Raw genomic sequence first — 19115 nt, 5'->3', positions numbered from 1 at the left:
GAGCAATCATACAGAAAGTTTCTGGGTTCTTGAATAATGCCTTAGGTAGGACTCTACCACCCAGCCGAAGTGCCTACCAGTTTTGACTTTTACATGGGAGAAAAGGAAACCACTTATTTTATATAAGCCATTTCTATTTTGGTCTCTGTTAAAGCGGCTTTACCAATATTCTAATTTGTACAGATACCAACTGAACAACTCAAACCTGAGTGCTATTCATTCTTTGCCCAATCAGCACAGTATCTTAGCAGGAGATCACAACATGCAAGGAATAGAAATTAACATCCTCTCCTGTGAGTTAACCCTTGCATTATCCCCTCTTCTTTTTTAGTGCTCTGCCTTGTCCCAGCCCACATTATACTTTATTTCTGTATAAAAGTCAAGGGCCAAGGCAAGATCTGGACTGAAATTACATTTATTTGTCTATACAATGGGATTTTTGCCAACAGTTAAAACCCTGACTTTCTATACTGCTGATGCTTTGTTTTGGGAAGGGGTAATTTTCAGATAGATTTATATTATATATACACATAGCTATATGTTTCATCCATCCATCCATCCATCCATCCATCCATTCATCCATCCATCCATCCATCCATTCATCCATCCATTCATGTATTGAGTAATTTGACCATATAGTGTGTACAGGGAACTATTCAAAAAAAAAAATAAGAACCAATTCATGATAAGAGATATCAAATGGGTTACAATTCATTGATACATATTCACAGATGGATGAACAGAACAAGTGAAACACAACTTAATCTTAAAATTCCTTGAAAGAAATAGAAATTAGAAATCCAACATAAGCCATTGTTATGAATGGCTTACCATTTGGAACTTCCTCCATTTCTATTAGTGTAACGATTGATGCTTTCGTAGCACAAGAACAATAGCCTATGCGAAATATATTGATATATTATTAACTAGCATAGCCTCTATTTCTCTTTTTGCACCTGAATTCAGTGTAGACATATAAACATCTGATTATCTGGCTGGAAACATTTAAAGTTGCACAAAGGATTTGCCATTTTTATCATGGCACTAACTGGATTTCAGAAGGTTTTCTTCTACTTATCTCGTTCTGGAGATAACATACTGCATATGCCATTTGTGAACTACAAGTACACGCGGGTTATCTAGAAGAATATGTTCTCAGTTACATTCTCTCTTTTTACTTACATACATCCAGAAACACACATACCTTTCCCTAAAGTAGCAATAACAGTTCACTCCCCTATACTAAATATCAAAAATCACAAATGTTTGGGAATCATACTCGGGGCAGAGCCAGGTTCTCACATTAGAGGGAGCAAGCTCGGAGCGCAGCGGTGGTGGTGATGGTAAGAGGATCCGAAAATCCTTTGGTTTGTGGTGTTGCTGGTGTGCAAAAACAGCCTAACGCTGTCATTATTTTCCCTGGGGTCCCCATCTACTCTTCATGCTGCTTTCCCAAAAATCTTTTCATCAGAGTCTTAACCACATCATGTCAAGACATTACCTTGAAAATAGGTGTTCAGAAAAGCTCAGAGTAAACCACCACTCTTCCTACCACACCGCCAGCAACATATGTGTTTGGGGGAATATCTGCCAGATGACTTAGGCACACGTATTCTTTTCGCTAGAGGGGACTTCTTTCTTAGATGCAACTAGCTTTCAGCAACTACATACTGCATGTCTGCAACTGTTCTAGTAAGTTTTCTTTCACGTACATTTGTTCATTTAATCCCGTGATCTTATCTCCTGACGCTTACCCTCAGATAGCTTCCAAATGCCCACTAACTGTATGAGACCCTATAGAAAAGTGGACATAAACTGGTTTCAGGCATTTAGATAAATTTTTACAATTAATTTAAAAAAACAATTCAGTAAGTGAAAAATGATTTGAAAAATGTCAACTGAAAAGCGAAAGTGCATGCATTTAAAATGCCCCTCTTACTAGAAATCACTGGTATTACAGACCAACATATGAGTTTAAAATCTGTACTTTCCATTGCAGAACAGAAAGAAAACTAATATATTTCATGCCTCTTTGTTCAGAGAGACATCTTGAAATGCCAAGTGAGTATATGATTAAAAATTACCTGAAATATCATTTCTGGTGGTTGATTACTAATAGCAATTATTGTATTCATCATTAACGGTAGTGATAAAGGCCATTATAAGCCCTAAATTCTAAAGAAGGCATCATTATAGATTTTATTCATCCCAGGCAGGCGAATAGTTATTCTCAAAGGATAGATGATTACAACTTCTCTAGAAAGTTTAGCTGAGATATTTTTAAAAGCATCTCAGAAATGGTTTAGCATTTATTAACTACCTCTTTCAGGGAGGATGCTGTAGGAAGATCGCATCTTTCTGAAGAAGATGCCAAGAACATATTAGCTGCTAGTTTGAGAACCTTCATCTACTCTTCACAGCTACTTTTAGAAAACAGTTGTAGCATTTATCAAACACCACCGAGAAAATAGCGTACATGTTGGAACTCAGAATTCAGCAGCTACAGAAATCTAGCAGATGGGAACTGGGGGAATGAAGAACAAATTGTAGAAATACACCAATTTGAATGATGTAAGTAAGGCCTACCTATATTTTAGGTGCCTAAAAGATGAGAATATTTAAAATAATTTGATTACAAAATATAATGAAGATTATGAGTCTTAATATCTTTTTAGACTATGATCTGTGATATTAGATTAATACTTCTTTTGGGGAGCATAGCAATGAAAAAGCTGTTTTTTTGTCTTTCTTTTTTTTAAGAAAAACAATTTCCTTGGCTTTCCTCCCATGAGTTTCTAGGTGTTATATCATAAAAAAGGACACTAAGATATGTTTTTAAAAATCACTGTTAGTAAATATGTGAACTTCATGTTGTTTTTAATGGCCTCAGAAGTAACTCCGGATAATCTTTTTGTTATCTTTTTCCTTCTTTTTCAAATGCTTGCAGGAGGGTAAGTCAAAAAGAAATGTGGTCCCATACATGTGTACCATTTTGAAAAGCACAAGTACTGCAATATAAAATCAGCGTAACTTTCTAAAACAGAATGAGGTTTACAAAGTTCATAAAAGGATGACCATATGCAGCCTCCAGCTTAGAGTTTCTGATCTACTTAACACGTATGGGCGGAAGACAGCTGTCTGTCCAGACTCATCAAAGCTTGACATAAAACCACTCACCACCGGTGATGGAGAAAGTGCAATGTTGCCTATGGACGCCTTCAGCTCATCTACGGTTGCGGTATTCTTAAGAATGTCTTTAGATTGCAGTGGCTTAATCTTGATATTAAATTTCTTGTGGGATTCTTCTTCTTCTTCCGATTCACTCGAAGAATAAAAGTGCTTTCCTTTGGTAGGTAGAACACAGTTAAAGATACATAACTCTTCTTCCTACTGGGAAGCAGTGATGAGTGTTAAGACGGGAGTGCTCGCACATACAGGCAGCAAAGGTATCTTGAGATGGCAGAAAATCAAAGCAAAACACACAGACAAAATAAAGAGCAAATCGGGAAAGGATTCGAATTTATTCGCCTTTCCTTGGAACATGATGAGGGATGGTGAATTTCCAGGAGCAATAGTTTAATGTCCTGCCTTTTTGCTGTGGGTGGCCATTTGTGATGTCCCACTCAGCACAAACACTGACAGCTCATGTGAGCTTCCCTGTCTACTGAGAAAGGAAAGCCATTCTCGGGACGATTCGTGAGGAATTTCAGCGCTTCGGAGATGCTCTGCCCAGAGCTGTTTTGTGGGGAGGGCACAGGTGAGAGTGATTTTCTAGTCACGGTAAGTGACAGGGTCGGATCAGTTTTTAGCAGACACCCCAGTACCCGCGGTTTACACAATTGTTTCTCAGCACATTTTTCTCTTTCTCCTCTCTCTTTTCTATGAATAGATCAAGGCAAAATGCCTACTTGTTAGCAATCAGGCTGTTCTGTGCTGTTTATTCATTTCTAATATTAGGGACGACAGGACTTGGGAAGCTTGGGTTATTTCAGCACCTTTTCAAAATCTGAACTTATCATACAGTTTTCTTAGGGAAAATAAAGATTAAAATAAAAAAATAAAGAAAGGATATAGCCGGGTTCCTCGGGTCTGATGCTGTAGCCTTCTTCATCCAGCTCAGGGGAGTTCTACAAAATACAAGCACAGATTAAGCATTTATTATTCTGACAATAATCAAGGAACTGTTCATTTTCTTTCTAGAGACTTCTATTTGAAGATACAGCTATGTCTCTTATTTTAGAAGGTGAGGATTTTAACCTTTGGAAGTGAATGCTGAGCAGCATATGTGTAGATATTTACTGAAGGATACTTGGAGAGTCTTCCTATCAGACAAACAGACTAGGAATCCACTGTCAATGAACAAAAACATTCAAAGAGAATTTATCATGCATTTCTTATAAGCCGAGGACTGTGCTAAGCAACACGGGAGAATACAAAAGGCAAATTATTTTTCCTCCGGAAAATGGAAAGGTATTTTGTTAGGCAAAACATTTCGAAAGGTGAAATATAAAACACAAATCATCAGTGATAGGAATTTGGAGGAAGAGGAAGTTAATGAAGCTTAAAGGAATCCGAGGGGTCTGCCTGTGCCTCTCAGGACAGACGGAGAGAGCAGAGGGGAGTTGGTGGTAAGGAAGAGGCTGCGCTGAGACACTGAAGCAGGAATGGACAGCACGGTCCAGGTGGGGGAAGGAAGAGGCAACAATGACGATGACTGGCTGGAAAGGAAGCTGCAAAGTGGGAGAACATAGGAAGTTAAGACCACGGATGGCCAACGTGCTGGAGGAAGAATTCAAACTAGATGTAGCTGCTGCAGCTTCCCAGTCAGGGTAGAAAGCAGCTTCCGAGGGTATTTTGGAAGTACGCTTCAGAATGGACTGTGGGGCAGAAGAAACCGGAGAAAGGAACTCTCGTTAAAAAACTTGTATCAATTCAGGCAAGGTGTGCTGCGAATACGGACCATGGTGTTGGTGGTGGTGGGAAGTGATGAATCAAGGACTTTCATAAGGATAAGCTTAGTTCTTTGTAACATCTGTCATGGGAGAAAAAGGAGAAGAAGCGTCAAGAAGACCCCAAGATTTCTACTTTTAACTTGTGGGACACTGCTGGTATACCCGACTGAACTAATTATAACAGCAGACAACTGAAGTTTTTAAAGGGAGGAAAGATTAAAGAGAGTTTGCATGATCGGAATTAGTATCATCATCTTTGAGTTCCTATTCTATGGTAAGTACTGTGACCCCCACTTTACTTCATAACAATCCCACATGGAAAGAACTATTCCATTCACCAAGGAGGAAAGTAAGAGATGCCATTTCTCAAGGACACACACCCAACAAATGGCAGACCTGTGTGCCCTGACTCCAGGTATTTGAGACTACACCCCATGCCCTAGAAAGGATGAAGGTGAAGTCATTCAAGGGTGGTCCTTTTAAAGGTGAGGTTATAGGCCTGGAAGTGAGAAAGGACAGAGCCAGAGAGAGAGATTTTGGAGTCATCAAAGTGATAAAAGTGCCATGACCACGGAGAGAAAGAAGGACTGAATGCTATGTAAAAGCCACCATTTCCCAAGCATTTAATGTCTCCTTCTTGTCGTTCTTTAGTACTCAAGGTTACTTTTTTAAAAATGCAAGTGTTTTGAGGTTACTTCCCTGCTAAAAACGTGTCCCTAGCTTCTCAGTGCAGTTAGAATAAATGCCCAGTGCCTCCGTGCAGCCCACCGCCCTGTATGACCTGGCTCAGGTCTGATAGTCCCGTCCCTGATGGCCCTCAGCTGCAGCCTTCCTTCCACTGTTAACTTTTATGGTCTGAGTACGCAAGCTCTTTCCCACTTCAGGGTCCTCATAAATGCCATTTTCTCTGCCTGGAATTCTCTTCCCTCGAATGTTCAGCCAGTGAACCCCTCCTATACTTAAGAGCTCTGCTTATAGGTCACATCCTCCCTCTCTCACCTCTCTCTGCCGAAAGCAAGATGACACCATCTCTTAAGAAGAAAACCTTTCTTACGACTTAGAGAAAGTGGTGTCTCATATAGAATTACCGCAACAATTCCTACGTGACCAAATTAGTTTTTAGGACTGAATAAATACGAAGGAAGTTATGCTTCATTTAAGGATTCACATGTTGACCTGGGATAGCACTAGAGTGTAAGGTTTAGATGGGGTAATATGTGATTTGATGAGATAATTTGGTATTTTTATTGTCATACTTCTTGCTTGCTTAGGGTATCCTTTTTTTGTATATTAAAGAACCTACAAAATACAACAGAAGTCTTTCTAAGTAAAGAAGGATTAACTCTGGGAAAATAAATCACATTTTCTTAATATCTAGTAGTTTCCCTTGAAACAAGAATTTAACCTCTCTGAGCTGCAGCTCTCTTTTCTATGAAATGCAAATAATGTGTTTGATTTTTAAGGTGGTAAGGCTTCCATAGCATTTAATATTATGACTAATAGTGAATAGTCAATAAGTGGTGGTATTATTTATTGTAGAAATAAAATTATTACTAAGAAATATGCAAAAGCTTGAACATCAAGATTAACTTTTATGATAGAGGAGGTTGGGTCAAGACACTCATCTAATGGATACATGTGCAAAAGCATTTTGTAGGGATTGTGAATTTGGGCACATGAATATGACCTACATATTTTATATGATTAAAAATCCAAGAACGATTGTGGCTGTCCTGTTGTGGTTGGTGAAGTGGGTCCTGATGATGTAAATCAGTTTCCGGGGGAATCAGGTAGAGAGTTTAGGTCTCAGCTGAGGGTCACCCTCACTCCCTGGAAGCAACAAGTGACTGTCACTTGACCTGGGAAAAATTTGTACCAGGAGGCTCTAGTACTTGTGCTATGGTCTGCATGTTTGTGTTCCCCCCAAATTCATATGTTGAAGTTTCAACCTCAAAGTGATGGTGTTAAGAAGTGGGGCCTTCGGGAGGTGATAAGGGCATTAGGGAGGAGCCATCATAGCTGGGGTTAGTGCCCTTACAAAAGAGATCCCGGTGACATCACAGCTAGGAGGTGCCATCCTTGAACCAGAAAGTGGGCCCTCAACCAGACACACCAGACACCAAAACTGCTGGCACCATGACCACGGACTTCTCAGGCTACACAACTGTCAGAAATAAATTTTTGTTGTTTATAAGCCAGTAAGTTATGGTATTTTTGTTATAGCAGCCTGAATGGGCTAAGACACTATGGAACCAAATCCCGGAGGTTAACTGCCTTGACTTGATTCTCAAAGCTGCTTAGAAAAAGAACCAGGATGGCAAAATCTGGAGTTAATATTTTACAAAGCATTTAAAAAAAAACACATATCACAGGCTAGGCAGGTACTGAAATAATCTGCAAATAATTAGCTCATTGAATCCTTTCAGCAATATTATAAAGTAACTACTGCCTTCATTGCTGTTGGTCAGCAAACAACTATCCCAAAGCCATACACAGCTGATATATGGAAGGGCTAGGTTTTGAACCCAGTGTAACAGACTCTAGTGCTCTTAACCTCTATACCACCTTAAACGTGCCAGGTACTGCCTAATGAGATGGAGAATGTTCACTTATTTCTATGTTCTATTATGCGAATGCCTCAACTCATTTTCAAATTGTGAAATAATGAAGAAAAACAATCTTCTGATACTCACGTATCTTTCCCAATCAATTTCCGCATAAAATCCATTTGGTGCCCCATTGCTTTTCTTCTGCAATGAAATTTGAAAATAAATTTAGAAGAGAAACATTTGAATTAAAAAAAAAAAAGGAACAAAGAACACTTAACTCTTATCTGTATTTAGCAAGAGCTATCAAAATCCAGCACTGGAAAGACAAATTAGAGCAGCCTATTAAGCAACCACATTGGTGTAACTGAATGGTAAATTGAGCTGCCGTGACACTGCATAAAAGAGCTTACGTACTTATTTCACAAAAGACTGTAGGATTCCTAAGCGTAGGGATGGTAACAGCTAGATGTTCAAATTTTATTCAGTTACTGGAAAATTAGTAGTACCTACATTATAATTTAATCTTCTATACCTTCAGGGCATATAATCAGATATATATATCTCTAACATTTTGACTTCCATGTTGCTCTCACATACAATTAGTTACAACATGTCTAAAGAGTATTCAAGTCATTAACTAATCTTTCTTTAGCTTTTCTAACACTGACTCAACTTTTCCCTAACCACCCCCTTGGTAGAATGTAAAGGAAATCAACTCCAAATTAATTCAGCTCCTAGGTATTAAAAATAGTGTTGATCTTCTTTTCAAGTGGCTTTTCTTATCAAGTTATTAAAATAGGATTCAAGGATTGATTATGGATTTCTGTCATCTGTGTGTTCTACGCCTCCATGAGGATACATCATTGAAAGATGACTAGATATCAGCATTACTCTCTCTGGATTCTATTCAAGTTCTATTTTAGCATCTAGAACAATCATGATAAAGGCCACAAGCACTTGAGCAAGGATGTGGCATCATACAAATAGAAATTGCTAGGATTCCCTACTTGTTGTGAGCAAAGGACAAAAACACAAATCAGGGTGGTAACGGAGAGTCCATTCAACAACATTCCTGTACTTAGCACATGGAGCAACGGTATGTCCCCAAGCACTAGCAGATCTCAGAACAGCACATATCAAATGGTGAAGCATGAGGTGTGAGGACAGGACTTCTAATTCTACAATCACAGATAAAGTCCACTGGAACTACAAAGGGAATAGCTAACACCTAATTTGACAAATAGGTAGGAGAAGTAAGCCTTTCATGTATGCGCAGCACTAGAAAAGCCAATTAGAGGCAACCTAGTAACCATTGTCATTAGTTAGTACTTACTGGATGTTGGACTGGGCATTCTAAGAACCAGCAGTTTCGTCAGGGTGAAGAGTGGTTAAGGCATAGATATTGTGTCCATGCCCCTCTCTTCCTGTACACTAGCGGGTACAAATACAAGAACTCTGCCATGCCACGAGCACCCAGGAACATAGGTTCTATGACCCTCTTCTTCTCTGCTTTGCTCTTGACAAAGATTATATACTTTGTCAGACTACATCATTTTAGCCTTCTCACAGAATTGCCTTTATTGAATTAGGTTTTGGTGATATTCTCCCTACTTTGAACAAAGAGCATTTTTAAAACCTGCCACATCAACCTTGTACCTCTATGAGCTATGGAGTTAAGGGTATGGTCCATTACATAATGTGCTGTCTAATAATAAAAAATCTCTCCCATGGAGAATGGGCATGGTTCCTATTTTCTTTTTGTCATAGTTGCTTTCTTTTTTGATTCCTACTTAACCAATCTGTTTCCGTATGACTTCTTTGCAAAATTCTTTAAATCTTTCTTAACAAGTTTATTAATAAATTCAATTACAAATTTAATTTATAATAATGGGAAATCAAATGAACTAAGTTGATTCCAAAGAACTAATCTCATGAATTTTGTGATCACTATAGCACTACTATTAATATACCTTTTGGTTCTTAAACAATTCTTCAATACAAAGGATTGTTATCTAAAAACCAAACAGATTGGGTAAATTACTGAGTTCAAAATTCCAGTTTGCTCTCATAATAGTCTTATCTCCATAACCAAAGCCCTTTACAACCCAGATAGTTTATATGTTCAGCTAAATAAATAAACGTGTGTGTGTGTGTGTGTGTGTGTGTGTGTGTGTGTGTGTGTGTGTGTATCTTTCCTGAGAACATATATTCAACATTATGAATAAAAGTTCCTGAATTTTCTAGATCTGGGCTGAGTGAAAATTCCCGTTTCCATGGAAACTGATACAGAAGATTGAGATGAAGAGAAAGTAAAACCTATATAAAAAATTTTTCTTTTAAACTAGGAACATTTTTAACACAAATACCAAACACAAACAGCAAATCATAAACAATACAGTTTTGGGCAGACAGTCAGCACTCAAGCACGCGCACACGTGGCTCTATCAGAGGAACTGACAATTTGGCCTCATTCATGCTAGCAGATTATTACAGATATATTTGGTTTCACAAGTGGAAATCATCAAGTTAAAGCTTGGCTAGAGCCTGGCTGAAATTCTTCTGGTCAAACCCCAAGAAAAAAAGCAATTCTCCTGGTGAAACCACTGAAGCAAGGAACCGCTCATAGTAGTAATAGGGAAGGTGATGGCTCCTTTGACTTCCAGTTGGAAAACACTGAGGAAGCAAGAAAGAATATAAATAGGAAAATATCATTTAAAAACTAGGCTTCATAGTAAAAGCAATATTAGCTATTCACTAACACACAACAGGTGATTTTTCTCTTGGAGTTGAAGTTGTGTATTCTTTTACTTCTTTCTTTTCTGTATTTTCTAAAATTCTACATTAGCATAAGTAACTTTTCTAAGTTGAATATATGGCTGTTATTTAAAGATAATTGAGGCTCATATCAATGTTAGTCATGCCTTAATAGGTATTTTACTTTAGCCAGGCTTATTATCTGCTCTCGGATAATATCATGGGCTAAATCAATAACTGTAGTAACAATTGTGTTCAATTATACATTCATCAAAGTTCTCAATTTCCACTGTGAACGCTCCTCTTCTCCAAGGTCAGCTCACGGCCACATAGTGTTCCTTGGACATGAAGTATTAAAGATATGTGATAGATTACCTAAATATTATCTTTTTGCCACTGAGGCAAGACTTGACTCACTTTGTATATAACCCTATAGAACAGCACAGTTCAATAGAACTGTCTGTGAAGATGAAAATATTCTAGATGTGTGCTTTCCAATATGGTAGCCACCAGTCATGAGTAGCCATAGAGCACTTGAAATGTGGCAGGTGCAACTGAGGAACTGAATTTTGAACAGGCGTATGTGGCTACCATATTGGACAACACAGCAATGGCTGCTATATAATCTGGGCCTGGATCAGCATCCCTGACTCACCATCCTTTGGTCAAGTGCATAGGTTCCCACAAGCCAAGGTCCTGCCAAATTCCTGGTGTTACTGAGATGGTGCTTATCCTCACAAATGACTACTCATTTTGTATGGTGATGTTTCTATTATAGCCAAAGCTTTCTTACAGATAGCATATTATTTTAAAAATTTGAATCCCTGTCCTTTGTCTAAGACAAAGGAAACACATGTCTTTTTATACCCGATCACTCTTTAAAAGTGTTTTCAGACGTCAATACATAAGGTCTATATGGCTGATTTAAAAATTGGTCCTGGATATTCAAGAGTAATTTGGAAATACCTAAGAGAGTCTTCTTAAATCGATTAAATAAATGCTACTGCTCTCTTTCAAATTTCAAATTGGGATTTTACTCACTGTTTCTATAACCCCTTGGAAATTTTAAACTAAAATCTGTTTCCTTACCGAAACTTTTTTTCCTCCTTCACGCGCACACTCTGCTTTGTTATTGTAGGGTGGTTCATGTGGGCTGGGCTGCTGGAATTGATTGTTTTCATGTAGAAAAAAGTTGTTAAAGGATCTGTTTGTTCTTCAAGACACATATAAAGAATCACATGGAGTCAGCAAACATACCATAGAAGAAACAATTTCTAGGCCAAATCGTAGGGTCTACCAATCTTGGCAGGGTTCCGTAAGCAAAGAGTGGACTTTGGGGCCCATAATGAGGCTCTATTCAGCAGGCCAGTGTGGCTAGACCAGGAGAAGAAGGGAGAAGAAGGAAGATGCGTTCCAGGCACTAGGTTTTCCGTGGATCTAGTCCTCATTCGGCCAGCACTTAATTTACAGGTAAAGAACAGACACGAGGACACACCGAAGAGACCCAATAAAAATGCTTATATTTCCAATAGAAAGAAGTCTGACAAGTCTAGCTCTACCATATCTTCCTCTTTATCAAAGCCTTGCTGAGGGTTGGCAATACGCACAGCATGAACAGCTGACCGCTCCAAATCTGGGCCCTTTCCTGCACACGTGTTCGGATGAGCAGAGATCTCCTCCCAGCCATGGCTGTGCCTCCCTGTGCCCCCCAGTCTGTGTGGATGGAAATCTGAACTGCTTAGGAAAAAGTCTGAGTGCATCCTGCACAAATCAGAGTTTGTCTCTGGGTTAGAACACATTGTCACACGCAGCTGCCTGCGGTCTCAGACATCGTGACGGGCAGCTCTGCTGGGGATCATTCACCAGTGGTGAGCAAGGTGAGCCCACCTCATACATGCAGCCCTGCCACGAAGCCTCTGTAGACTAACCCTCAAAAGCACTGTCACCAGCGATGGGCTTCGTTAAGTTTTGAGAAGCAAATTCAGTAAGCGTCAGTACATTGAACTTCCTGCGGAGCCATTTCTAAGCCTTAAGCGTCACCTGTAGTTTGCAGAATCACATTAGTGAAACCACACCTTTCAACTTCAGATACTTTTCAAAAGACAGCAATTTGGAAGCTAAATCAGCCGGGTAAAAGGTAAAAGAAAGCGTGTCTGGGTTCACAGACACAAGGTACTAAAGACATCAGTGTGAGTTTGAAAGAAAGTCAGCTTGAGATCTCCAAGGACTGAATGCAAACGGAAACTTGGCCTCCTGTAACACTGATATGATAAGCAGGTCTCAAAATTTGGTGACGCCAGTAAACGAGGAATATTTGGGGAGTATTTCCAAATGGTAAAACTAGAAGCTGGCTAATGGTTTCCAGTTACCGAGGAAGCTGTACACCCTGCTTCTGAGAACATTGCATTTATTTCGAATGGAGCCTTTTTTTTCAAACAGGTATGCTCTATTTCCTGAGAAACCCAAATTAAGCAATTCCTCTTTCCTAAAATCATGACCAGTGATATTTATGGCATTTCCAATTAGGGAACAAGGCGGGCACAACGGTTGATAAACAGCTTTATATGACTTGGAATGGTGGGGGAGAAAGAGAACTCAGGGAACTCGGGTATGAAGCCCTGATGTTGTCCCTGCGTCTGCAGAATCACGGCTGGGCTCTTTGGTGCAGCGCATTCTCATAATTGCCAGCTGCATGCCGGGGCTGTACCTACATGCCAGGGCTGCGTGTTCTACCAGAGAATGAAACTGGTGGTCCCTAGAAGAGCAAAGAACACTGAGGAAGCAATGGGGCCTCAGAGACAATGAAAGGCTAGGGGATGAGGAGGTGAGGGAGGGCAGGAGGGGATGGGCTTCAGAGAGAAAAGGATAAGCCTGAGGGTGGCAGAGCGAGAGAAGCAGGAGACAGCAGTCCAGCCTGGGAGCAGCAGGGACAGAACGCAGAGAATAGCTAACGGAGGCTTGCTGAGGTCAGGATGATGGGGACGAGAGAACCCGGGGAGGGGACCAAGACAGAAGCCGAGAGAAGACACAGAAGCAGAGAGTACCTGAGACAGAGTTAACGAGAGGGCTCTGAGCCAGAAGCAAGAGGTGAGGAGAAGCTGAGTCTTCTGGGTCTTTTTTTTCCCCTGCTGAATAGAGCCTTGATTATAGTGTTACCCAATGTCTGATCAATTTCAGTCTATTTTCTTAACATTTCATGGCGAGAACTACATGAATGCAAAAGGGACCCCAAAGCTCAGAACCTTGAGTCAAGTGTGGAAGAAAATCTTCTGCGATAGCTGCAATTAACACCTCAATTTGGGTATAATAATATAAGGGGCGATTTTTCAAAAAATATATATTTTTAACCACCAGATTTATTTTAGTTCCCACTCCAGCCCAATGAGCCTAATGTGAGTCCATTTTTTTTTTCAGTAACAGCTGTTCTTTTGAACCTTCTGAATAGGCATCTGATTTAGATTCAAAGGAAGTCATTTTAGAAGTTGGTACAGACTCCCATAAGCTCGACTCAGATCAATCCAAGCCCATGTGCCACAGACTTCTTAAAAAAGCAAGAAATCTGGTGGCCAGCAAGGAGTCAGAGTTCCTGTTAAACCTACACCCAGTGGAGACATTTTCCTCCTTCAGGCTGTAAATTCAGGCATAAGCGGTTTCGAGACCATTCCCTACTTAGGAATTTAATACAGAAAATGTATCTACAACTCAACTAAAGGGGAAAAGCTTCTTCCAATTTTATTGGATCTCAGCTCCATTATGACTTTGTGGCCTCTGTTGCAGAAAAACATTCTCACATAATGAGCTTTTATATCATTAAATTGGAAATGAAATAACAGTTAATGGTAGCAGCCCCTGCAGGAACTGTCTGGCTTTTGACCCACGATATTGATCAGGTTAGCTCGCCTACTCTGGGATAGGGTTTTAGGTGAATGCGATAAATAAGTTTAACTTGACCAAGACTGCATTTATATGTCCCATGCAATGACTACAGAAAATTACAACAGAGAGAGGTCTGAAAAGTCATTTAGGCTATTTTTTCCCTACAGAAAAAAAGGGGGGGGGCTTTAAGAAATTTCAACATAGTATATATTGAAGCGCAAACCTACTGAAAATGGTCATTTAAATACTTACAATTCCATCTCTATCTGGTGAACCTCTGTAACAAAAAGAAATTGGTAGCTATTAGGAAAAGGAATCATTCTTGCTACACAGACCAACGTACGATGGTAAGAGTCACAAACCACCTCTCTCCCCCTTCCCTGCATTCCCACCCTAGTGAACCCGGCTGATGAAAACTAAATCAAAACAAATTGGTTGAATGATATTTGAGCTGGGATGTGTGTCTGTGTGCATGGGGGGGGGGGGGCAGATTCTCATTAAAAGTTGGTGTCCAAAAGGCACAATTTGCTGGTGTGGTGTCTTGGTCCACTTTTGAGAGGGGAATTTATTAAGAATCTGTCCCACTCAGCTGGCTCCATTTAAATTACCACAAGGAATGTAAACTGACTTGTCCTCTCTGGTCTTCTCCCCTGGGGCGGGGGGAGGGGTGTCTTGAATTTCCCCCTATAGAAAGGAACGCCTATGGTGCCTTTCTAGTCACTTTGTGAATCTGTATTTTTTCCCTATTTCGACACTTTCTGTTCCTTTGATTACAGGAGCACAGGAAATGGAGTACAATGTTTGCTAAACAGCTCGCTCTGGAGACCGAAGTCCAGGATAGTCACTTCATGGTGACACTGGGTAGCTTCTAGGAGTAAGGGTTCTAGAGTAGGATGGATCTGCGTGTCCAGACTCCATCACTTACTAGTTCTGTGACCTTGAATACATTTCCTCATCTCTCTAAGCCTGTTTAAATAAGATAGATTATATAAGGAACTTATAATTAGTTCCTGACACATACTATTTACAAACGTTCATTTGTTATCATTTTCTTCCTCTTTCACGATGTCTCCTCGCTGAGAACACAAACTGACCACTTGCAGTCACATTAGACTTCCTAGCAAGGAATATGACTGTTACTCTGGGAAACTGAGCTGGAGGAGTGGGAGGGAGGGAGAAGGAGAGGGTAGTCACTGCAATTTTATAACTTCCTATTTTAGTTCACTGTGTAAGGAGCTAGCAAATGTCGTTGTATTAACATGGAGATCAGAGTTATGCTTGGATGAGGACTTGCATTGTTTGGAAGAAAAACTGAATGAGTGTTTGAGGTGGACTCTGAACTTTTGTGGAGTCTGGTGTGGTTGAAACTGTTCTGTAGGAGGTAGGACCAGGTAACAACATTCCTTATTGATTCACAGGGTGGGGTGGAGGAGAGAGAAGAGGGAGGACAAGGGAGAGAGAGAGAGAGAGAGAGAGATGCAGAGAGTCAGTGGCACATCTTCCAGGCTCCAAGATGCGATTCCCCTTTCCCACTCACACCCCCTTCAAATTTAGCACGGTATTCCGTTTGGATAACAAAACACTTGGTGGGGGTACATCACTTTTCATAACCAGTTCTGTGTCCATGTGGATGCAGAAGTGAATCAGTGATACACGGGCTAGAAGCAGAGAGGACCTAGATATTAAAAGACCCATGGGAGTTGATGGAAATCTTAGGGTCTTTGAACCTGGCTATGGGAATTAGTTGGTTTAAAGAAATTTCACCTAAAATAGAAGGGTAGAAAGATAAAAGTTGATAAAAGTTATAATTCACTGAACAAATATTGAGTGCTTATAATGGGCCAGGCACTAGACTAGAATCAGGTGATAGAAATAATGAAGACATGCTCATCATAAAACGAATGAGACAGGGGAGTAAATCCAGTGGGTTACCATGGCCACAATAAGCCAGTGCTTGGATAGAAAGCACAGAGAAAAGGTACTGACCCACACTCATCAAAACCAGCTTTCCCTTTTCAGATCTATACACTGAAAAAAAAAAAATTAAAAATGAGCACTTCTTACTACGATAGTAAACCTGTGCTAAAGGAATTGGGAGAGAGGTGATTGTATCAGCTTTGAGGTAGGATATATCCAAAGGCACTGATCCTTGTGGGGATGTCTTTGTGGGCAGTAAGTTATAGATGTGGAGAAGACAAGGCTCTGGAGAAAGGCCTGGCTGCGGGATTGCCCACTATTGGTCCAGGTACAAGGGTGTACCAATAGGGGATCTAAATGAGAGGCCACTTGACCTCATGCATGTTGCAGCTATAAGGATGGCATTTCAAAAATTTTAATCAGAAACACTATAATTGTACATTGGGTCCTGTTCTGCCTTTGTCTTAATCATTGAAGGAATGGGGCTGCTGCTTGCTAGCCTGGTGGCGGTGAGCGTGGCAGTGAAGATCACTGGCCAGACTGCCTGGATTCCATCAACCTAGCTGCCTAACTGCATCACCTCGGGCAAGTCATTTTATCCCTTTGTGTCTCAGTTTCCTCATCTACTAAATAGCCATGAAATTGACATATACCCCATGAGCCCATTAGAGAATTCAATGAGTTAATAGGAGTGAAGAGCTTGGAAGAGTGCCTAGAATATAGAAAATACTCATGAAATGTTATCTAGAATAAAATTATTATACGATCTGACCTAGGATGGGGAGTAGAGTGATGTTGGCAGTCTCAGACTCTTGAACGTGCTTTTAATTCATTTCCTAACCCCCTCTTATGAAGTTTTAGATACATATTTAAATTTTTTTTTCTTTTTTAACAGCAGACCCCTCCTATTTACTGATTTCTCTTTTAAAACTAATCATCTACCATGGGCCTTTTGTCTCTATTTTAAGAAGTGTCAGTTACCCCTTGCAACCACTGCCCCTTCTCTTTACTCTGGTACTGGTCTCATTATAATTTTGCCCATCTAGTCTTTTTCTTCTGGGTGATAAAGAACGGGCACTTGATTCTGGACTAGAATAGGGGCTCTGAGTCTTATTTTCCAGATAGTCTTCAGAGAGTTACTTAATCCCTTTTGGCACTGATTTCTCATCTCTAAAATTGAGATATTACTTCTGACCTTATTGAATCACTATGAGGATTAAAAAGGATATCAGTGCATAGAAAATACCCTGCACAGGGCCTGCCACTTAGCACTGGCTCTCTCCTTTCCTCTATCGGCCACTGTAACGCTGATCAAATCAGGAAGCTCTGGTCCTAAGCCCACTGTCTGTCTAAGGAGGTTCAATCAACTATAGCCGGAGCTGGCCACTAACTGTAGCACGTTGCTCAGCAACCCTCACGGAGTTGCGACAGTCTTGAAAACAGTTTGCATCAACAAGCGTTCGATGATTGCAGGCGAACAGAAGCATTGCCTAAAGCTGAAGGGACAGCAAATTGCCAGAACATTCCCAGCCTTTTGCAAGAATGATGTATGACCCAATTAGAGAGCAGGGGTTGGTGAAAAGCAAAGGTTTACACCAAACGGCCTGTCCTTTGGCCATGATTGCTGGTAGAACTAGCTGATGGCTAATTTGCTATCATGTAAGTAATCGGGGGCGCTCAAATGATAAGAAGTTAAGAAGAGATGGTTAGGATTCTACAGCACACGTCTCGATAGAGTGCTTCAGAGAGATATGGGCTGTCTATCCAAAGCCATGAGGAATAAGTTCCTTATTGTCACACCTTTAGAAACGATGATGAAGAGAAATGCTTCAGCCACTTGCAAATTAGCTCAGCCTGCCCCGGGAAGGGTGTTTGACTCCTTTTCCCTTCTGAGGTAGGTTCTTTTTTTTCCCCTTTTCAACTTTCTCCACACAGCAGAGACTATGTGTAGTCCGTTACAGACACGGTCTTCAAAGAAAAATGGTTTGGTGTTTGCTAATGACGTTCTCTTGAGCTGTGTCCAGTAGTGGCCCACATAAGACGTGGCACCTGGTAGGTGATGACAGATGTCGCTGACAGATGAACTGGTACAGTGTAGGGCCCTTTAGGGGACTCAGATTCCATCTAGTGTAAATTGAGGCCCAGGAAAGGAAAATCAATCCCTAAGGCCGAGGAGCTATGGGCCGCCCTGGAACTAGAGTCCCACGCCTCTGCTTCTGGTGAAAGTACCATCACCGATTCTGGCTGGTTAATTTTCAGACAATGGCAATTTCTTAAGAACTACTGGAGATTATAAAATTCTCAGAACTACATTCCTAATTCAATCATTTGAAACATTTGCAAGACTAGGGCAAATGTAATTTCCATGAAATAATTATTTGTCAAAAGAAAAGCATAAAGTAAAGGCAAGATCAGGAGATTTTAACATGTGAGATTAGACAAAAAAAATAGCTTCCTCCGCTTACAAAATTCTTTACACTGTCTGGTTTCAAAGCCTTCAAGGCTTCCAGGTTGCCCACTGCCTAAGGAAGGAAGCCCAGACACCTCAGCCTGGCCCTTAAAGCCCTTTCTACCTGGCCCTGATGTCCTTTCTAGCCTTGCCTCCCACTGCCACCCTTCCCCTAGCCATCAGGTAGACAAACTGTCCTAGCGATCTTGTCCTGAATACCTACTTGACGTTGCCACCTCTCTGCTTTGGCTGTTGCTCCCTTTGCATGAGATGCCATGTCTTCATCTTCTCAAGTCCAAGCTCAAGGCTCCTCCCGCTCTGAGAGTTCACTGATCATCTGTCCAAACATGAGTTTACCCACCCTCAAATTTCCATGAAGTTTCATTTTTAGTTGCTCATAAGGAACTGACCACATATTAATTCGTGTTAGTAAGAATCAGACCAGCATCCACTGCCATTTACTAAGCATTTCTAAGTACTAGGTACCAAACGAGGCATGTCAACTATGTGATCTCATTTTGTTATATGAAAGATATTTCTTTGGTAGGGTAGATGCTTTATCCCATGATTTATGAGTTCTTGGAGGACAAGGACACAGAGCTGTGTTAGAATCTTGTG

At 40.5% G+C, this 19115-nt stretch overlaps 1 protein-coding gene across 10 annotated transcripts in view; it reads right to left on the bottom strand.

Annotated features, from left to right (window-relative positions):
- Nucleotides 1–19115, bottom strand: part of SGIP1 (SH3GL interacting endocytic adaptor 1) — a 204947-nt gene that overhangs the window by 102126 nt on the left and 83706 nt on the right. For 5 of the 10 annotated variants that reach the window (XM_045802097.2, XM_045802099.2, XM_045802101.2 and 2 more), the window contains 5 exons: nucleotides 14384–14408; nucleotides 11345–11416; nucleotides 7646–7702; nucleotides 4073–4127; nucleotides 3178–3353 (listed from right to left, as the gene is read on the bottom strand). In XM_045802097.2, the coding sequence (XP_045658053.1) occupies nucleotides 3178–3353; nucleotides 4073–4127; nucleotides 7646–7702; nucleotides 11345–11416; nucleotides 14384–14408 (385 nt within the window). Of the gene's footprint in view, nucleotides 1–3177; nucleotides 3354–4072; nucleotides 4128–7645; nucleotides 7703–11344; nucleotides 11417–13299; nucleotides 13384–14383; nucleotides 14409–19115 lie in introns of all 10 variants that reach the window. The other 5 variants (XM_045802100.2, XM_045802104.2, XM_045802105.2 and 2 more) reach the window with 3 other exon arrangements.

Source organism: Ursus americanus, chromosome 12 (genome assembly GCF_024610735.1).
Source record: "Ursus americanus isolate L20-20 chromosome 12, mUrsAme1.1.p, whole genome shotgun sequence".
NCBI lineage: Eukaryota > Metazoa > Chordata > Mammalia > Carnivora > Ursidae > Ursus > Ursus americanus.
Note: the sequence above shows the minus strand (reverse complement) of the source record. Positions and strands in the feature narration are given on the sequence as shown.